The sequence below is a fragment of the Pseudorca crassidens genome, chromosome 6, assembly GCF_039906515.1.
Source record: "Pseudorca crassidens isolate mPseCra1 chromosome 6, mPseCra1.hap1, whole genome shotgun sequence".
Classification (NCBI taxonomy): domain Eukaryota; kingdom Metazoa; phylum Chordata; class Mammalia; order Artiodactyla; family Delphinidae; genus Pseudorca; species Pseudorca crassidens.
Genome location: NC_090301.1, coordinates 56661566 through 56667843, shown reverse-complemented (window position 1 = coordinate 56667843; position 6278 = coordinate 56661566). Strand labels below are relative to the sequence as shown.

The 6278-nt window shown below is 40.2% G+C and overlaps 1 protein-coding gene across 1 annotated transcript in view; it reads left to right on the top strand.

Moving 5' to 3' along the window:
- Positions 1-971: 971 nt before the first annotated feature.
- The window catches only part of MTX2 (metaxin 2), a 63647-nt gene continuing 58340 nt past the window's right edge, over positions 972-6278 (top strand). Inside the window, exon 1 of the mRNA XM_067741460.1 lies at positions 972-1227. Coding sequence (XP_067597561.1) covers positions 1188-1227 — 40 coding nt within the window. The 5' untranslated portion in view covers positions 972-1187. The remainder of the gene's footprint in view (positions 1228-6278) is intronic.

The following is a 6278-nucleotide window of genomic DNA, read 5'->3' as shown; positions in this document are numbered from 1 at the left end:
CCCTTTTACCCCTGAAAGGGATGAACTGAAGTGTGTGACTAGAGTATTTTATTCTCCAAGATGAGCTTCATTTCAGGTGCACAGAGATGAAGGGCAAACTTTTAGCTTAGGTGCTGCTCAAGCCGCCTTCTCTCTGGCAAGCATGTTTGAATAAAGAAATAAACACTAACGTCTGTCCATGGACTAATCAACCTAACAGTATAGTTGAACAGAGGAAATTAATGTGGGTTTGAATCTGGGCTTGAGTGGACTCCCTGCGCAGGCAGTTTAAAATCCCTAAGCCTGTTTCTTTATCTGTAAAATGGCAATAACATCATCTTATTGGTCATCTAGAGGATGACATGAAATAGAATACTGTACATATTTTTTAAGTGCCTAGTATCCAGTGGACACTTAAAACTGTTACTTGCCTTGATGATACCCCTTATTTGTGGAATCTAAAAAATACAACAAATATTGTATTTGTGAATATAACAAAAAGGAAACAGACTCACGGATATAGAGAACAAATTAATGGTTACCAGTGGCGGGGGGTAGAGGCAATACAGGGGTGGCGGAGTGGGAGGTACAAACTACGGGGTGTAAGATTAGCTACAGGGATGTACTGTATCAATACAACACGGGGAATATAGCCAATATTTCGTAATAACTGTAAATAGAGTTTAACCTTTAAAACTTATATAAAAAATAGAATTAAAAAAATCACCAACCTATACAAATAAGAGCAAACAAATGCTTGTTGTTTGAAACGACTTTAAAAAAAAGTTACTTGCTTACAAAATCCTCGCTTAGAAAGGAAACTGAAAACCTCTGGGGTACCCCCGCCTTCCGGGTAGGCTGGAGTCGGGAATCAAACACCCTTCTCCCCTCTCCCTCCCCTCCCCCGCCCACCGGCGGCCCCCAGCGGCCGTGAGCCCGGAACAGCACCGCCGGGAGGAGTCAGAGGCGGGGCCGGCGGAAGTGCTTGCTCGCCGCTGTCAGCTGCGCCGGAAGTTCCTGGCCTGGCCTGGAGGTAACCTTAGGGTCTTCGCCGCACGAGCAGGCACGGCCGCCGCGGGGGTGGGCTTTGCTAGTCCGAGCCTCAGCCGGTGCCAGGTCTGTTAGGTGCCAGGAATCGCCGGGGTGCGCAGGAGTTCGCTGAGGTTCCCGGGGAGTAGGAACCGCGGGCGCAGGGCCGCCCAGCCGACATGTCTCTAGTGGCAGAAGCCTTCGTCTCGCAGATTGCAGGTAGCGTGCATGGCCGCGGACCCGGACGGAGGCGGGGACCGGCGTGGGGCAGTCGTGGGGAGCACTGTGGGCTTTAGGACTGCAGGTTTCCTCCAGCCTTGCAGCATTAGACGCTGAACCCAGGCCTGGGGATGGAGGTGGGCACTGACTACCAGCCGCATCTCATAGATGAGAAAACGGAGGGGGAGAAATTTGGCCAAGGTCACCCGGTAGGACTGGGAGTTCCAGCTATCTTTCCTGGGCACTGCTTTGTCCAGCTGCCCACTGGGTCTGGACGTGTTGGGGTGCGTGGAGAACGCCGTGGGTTGGAATTAAGGTAGGGGCGTGGCCACAGGGGCAGGGCTTCCGAAGGCTTCAGTGATTAAGTATGGGGGCAACCTCGGTGTGGGACCTGAAGTTTAAGGTGATTGTCACTAGTGAGTCGCCATTGTCATTTGAGTGGCCACCGAAGTTTCCTCTCCGAGCAGCACAGTATTATCATTTGCTCCGTCTCTAGGATTCGTTGACACATTTTAAGTCTACATGAATTTTTTGAAACACCTTTGACTTGACGGACTGAACATGACTGATGTAAATAGATTTATAATGTATTTCTGTTATCGAGGTTCTTATTTACTGTAGTGAAAGAAATTACATATTGTTGAGAAAATGAGGAGACTATTGTAGGTGTAGGTTGATGGGTCATAGTTAATCTTTAAATGGAGTTAATCTTAAACAGCCTAGCAGTATTCTCACGGTGAGTATGGTAAATATTCAGTCATGAGGATAAATAGGTACATTTACAATAAGGTAGTATTTTTGAAATGGAAAGTACTGAATGTGTTACAGAATTTGCCAAAATGTTTTTCATTGCATTTGTGTGAACATACACTTCTTTTTTTCCTTTTTTCACTTAAAGACTGTTTTCTAAAAGAGAGGGAAGCTCCCACTAGATTGCAAGCTTCATAAAAGCTGGGATAATACTTACTTTGTCTCTAGTTTCCTTTTTTCTTTTTAAAATTTATTTATTTATTTTTGGCTGCCTTGGGTCTTCATTGCTGCGTGAGGGCTTCTCTCTAGTTGCGGTGAGCAGGGCCTACTCTTTGTAGCGGTGCGCAGCCTTCTCATTGCAGTGGCTTCTCTTGTTGCAGAGCACGGCCTCTAGGCATGTGAGCTTCAGTAGTTGTGGTACGTGGGCTCAGTAGTTGTGGCTCGTGGGCTCTAGAGCGCAGGCTCAGTAGTTGTGGCGCACGGGCTTCGTTGCTCTGCAGCACGTGGCATCTTCCCGGACCAGGGCTAGAACCCCTGTCCCCTGCATTGGCAGGTGGATTCTTAACCACTGCACCACCAGGAAAGTCCCTGTCTGTAGTATCTTGAGGACCTGTCAGTTGGTGCTCAGTAAATATTCGTGACCTGAATCAATGAATAATCTTGAGCTTTCAAACAACGATATTTCTATTTATACCATTTATGTTTAAAACAAATTAGATCATTAATTTAATTTAGATTGCTGCTATGTTAAAATATTTCAGTGTATGCTGATATTAGTATACTGTATTCCCTAATGTGTGATTTCTTTTTTTTTTTTTTTTTTGTGTGATTTCTTTTAAAGAAAAAATGATGAATATCTTTTAGTATGCTTTTAATAAGTTTGGAACTTTGCTTCCATTAGTGAAATTTAAGAATTTCTAGGAATTTTATCAGTCTGTCATCTTAGCTTTTTGGAGTGGTCACTCTAGGAGGAGGCGTTTATAGATGGATAATTCAATACATGGTGTTGGGACAACTCATAAGTCATAACATTGCTAGAATAAATTTCAGATGAATTAAAGATTTAAGTGTAAAATAAGAACAAAAACCAAATTGTAATAAAATAATTAGGAAAAAATATAGGAGATATAGCGTAGGAGGCCCAAGCAAGACACAGCATTCAGAGTTCATGGAAGAAAAAAATTATGGATTTTATTGCACATAAATTTAAAAACCTTTGTACAGTGAGAGACATAAGTTTCTACAAATTAAGAAAAAGACAGTCCAACAGAATCAAAGATAAAGGACAGGAACAGGCAGTTCACAAAAGGGGAAATGCAAATCAGCAGTGACGGTATGAAAAGATGCTCTCCACTAATTTCCACTCAGTTGGACCCTCAAAGTATTGGTGAGTCTGTAAGAAATCACTGCCTTTTGGGAACTTAACATAGCAATATTTATTTAAATGCTGTTACTTGACCCAGAAATTCTTCTTAATGAGATTTATCTGATAGAAATAGAAGGACCAGTATTTAAAGAAATATACAACAGTAATAATTGTAGTATTATTTGTAATAGCAAAAACCCAGAAATGTCCTAAGTTACGGCATGCCCACATTATTACAGATACTAAAAATGAAGAGGTATATCTGTTAAATGTATTGGCTTGAAAACTCTGATTATCTTAAGTAAAAACAAGTTATAGAATAGTGTATGTGTGTATATGTATATAGTATGAACCCACTGTTGTTAAATAAATGAACCCTGTATAAACATGTATATGTAAGCAAATAAAAATGTAGAAGGATATTCAACTAATTTTAACTAGTAATGTCAGGGTAATAAGGTTAGGATGTTGGTGGAGTGAGAATATTTTACTTTTGAATTTAAATGGTTCTAATTTAAAAAATTTGAAAGATTATATTTTGGCAACAGCGAAAAAAGGGTGGCTATACCAATAATTTATATGAAACCTTGTATTTGACTTGTAAGTGTGACTCAAATCTAACAACTAATCACAGCAGTCTGCTTCTGGCAGTAATAACGGTTTTCTTGGAAGAGATCAACCTCAAGAGATTAGAGATATATATCTACATAGTCCCGTTATAACTTAATAAGTAAATGTGAATCTGTTTTTGTAGTTGAGAGCTCTGTTTTTTAATGTGTTTAACACTTTGCTTATTATTCTTTCTTTCAGTGGGCCAACAAACTGGTATTTCTTTTGGAAACATTTAACGACATCTTAACATCTATCTGTGCTATTCATGAAGTGCCTTCCTTGAGAACCTCATTCATAAGGACATCTTTTTGAAAGCCTTCTCTGAACTCCCCCATTTAAATGAACCTTCTGTCTCTTTACCACTAGTGTATCCCTCACCAAGCCCTCTCAGTTCTTACTCCTTATTATGACTCAGGAGCTATTCTCTCCATCTCCACTGCTATATTATTACCTTAGTTTACAGCTTTGTTATTTCTTGCTTGGATTACTGTAGTAGTGTCTGAATAGGTTTTCCTGCTTTCAGTCTGTTCTTTTTCTAGTACAGCCTCTACACTGCAAAGCCTCTGTGGGTTTTTGTCTGTTTGTGTTGTTTTATTTTTATTTTCCTAAAATGCAGATTTAACTCCTCTCGTTTTAACACCTCATTGGTTCCCCACTGTCAGTAGACTGGAGTGAGGCATACAAGAGCCTCCGTGAGTTATTCCAAGTCTGTCTCTCCAGCCTCATCTCTCATCACCCCTTTCCTTGAACTCTTGCCTTTCTAAACTATTAGTAAATAAATAAACTATTAGTAGTGTCCATTTTTGGCAAATGTTGCCTTTTCCCTGAACTGTCCACTTTGCTTGGATAACTCCTTCTGTCCTTTAAGACTCTGAGCACATTTTAGCCTGTAAGTCTACCTGACATTTTTTTCCTGTGTAATAAGAAAGGTTTATTATTTTTTTCTTTTTTTCTCATAATAAAAATGATACATTACTACTGTAGAAAATGAAAACAATCCAAAAGAATACAAAGTAAAAATCACCTAAAATCATAAATTTAAAATCTCATCCTCATCATTAAAACTTTGGTGAACAAAGCTACCTCATTTACTCTCCCTACAAATAAAAAAAATGAACATAAATAATATATAATATGATTACTTTTTTGTAATCTATTTAGTCATGTAGCATATCGAGATCTCCTTCCGTGTCTATGAATGGACTGACATATATATCATCATTGTTAAATGGTTGCGTTAGTATTTCACGGTAATGAAGAAATCATAATTAGCTTATCTAGTCTTATTATGATGGGTATTTGGGTGTTGTATTAATTCGGCCTGAGAAGCAGAAGTGGTAGGAGCTCTAGCGCTACTTCTAGCTCTGTGTGTACACACACACACACACACACACCCCTACCTCATGCACGCACGCACGTGGAACTGGCTTATGCTGTTGTTGTGGGGTTGGCCAAGCAAATGCTAAGTCCGAAGGCAGACAACCCTTAAGGGGGTCCAGGAAGAGGAGGGAGCACCTGCCGCAGGTGCTGCTTGCAGGACCCGAGCTCAGGGAGGACTTAGGTCCTCTGTTGGTAAGTTGGGCCCACCCAGGATAATCTCCCTTTTGATTAACACAAGGTCAGCTGATCCTGGACTTTAATTATATCAGCAAAATCCCTTCACAGCAACGCCTAGATTAGTATTTGAATAACTGGGAGGTGTTTGCTACAAAATGGCTGTTGCCTCCCTTCTGTCTTCCCAACACCTGCTGGAGGATACCCCTTGTAGCTCACCCTAATAAACACTAGAAAGGGTATTCTGGCAGATGTAGTTCAGTCTAGCCAGTTTCATGTACCTCAAAACCATCACAGGTGTATATGACTTTGTAAACAGTGCTTACAAATACATATTTGTGTATCTGAGTAGTTTCTTTGGATAAATTTCTTAAAGTGGGGGAGAATTTTGAATTTTTCTTTTAACTCAGTGACATGGAAATAAATGGTAACTTATGGTTTTGAATTAATAGCTTGGATCTCTAGATAATGATATGCTAGATTAAGAACTTTAAAAAGAGGATGAAAATAGTCCTGGATATTGAGTGGTTTTCAAAATCTTTTGTAATAGCCTATGTATTTTAAATTTTAACTTGTTTTTTTAACTGGCAAAATTTTCCAATACATTAGTTGAGTTTCAGGTTAAAAAAAATTATTTTTTTCAGATAGTTGGGTAGGCACATATCCCGGGGAAGGATTGAGTATTCCCATTTGGGTTGTATGACCATATTTGGAGTAGTCACTGTAGCCGAAAGGACAGAGTACTGTGATGGACAGGCCTGACTCACTT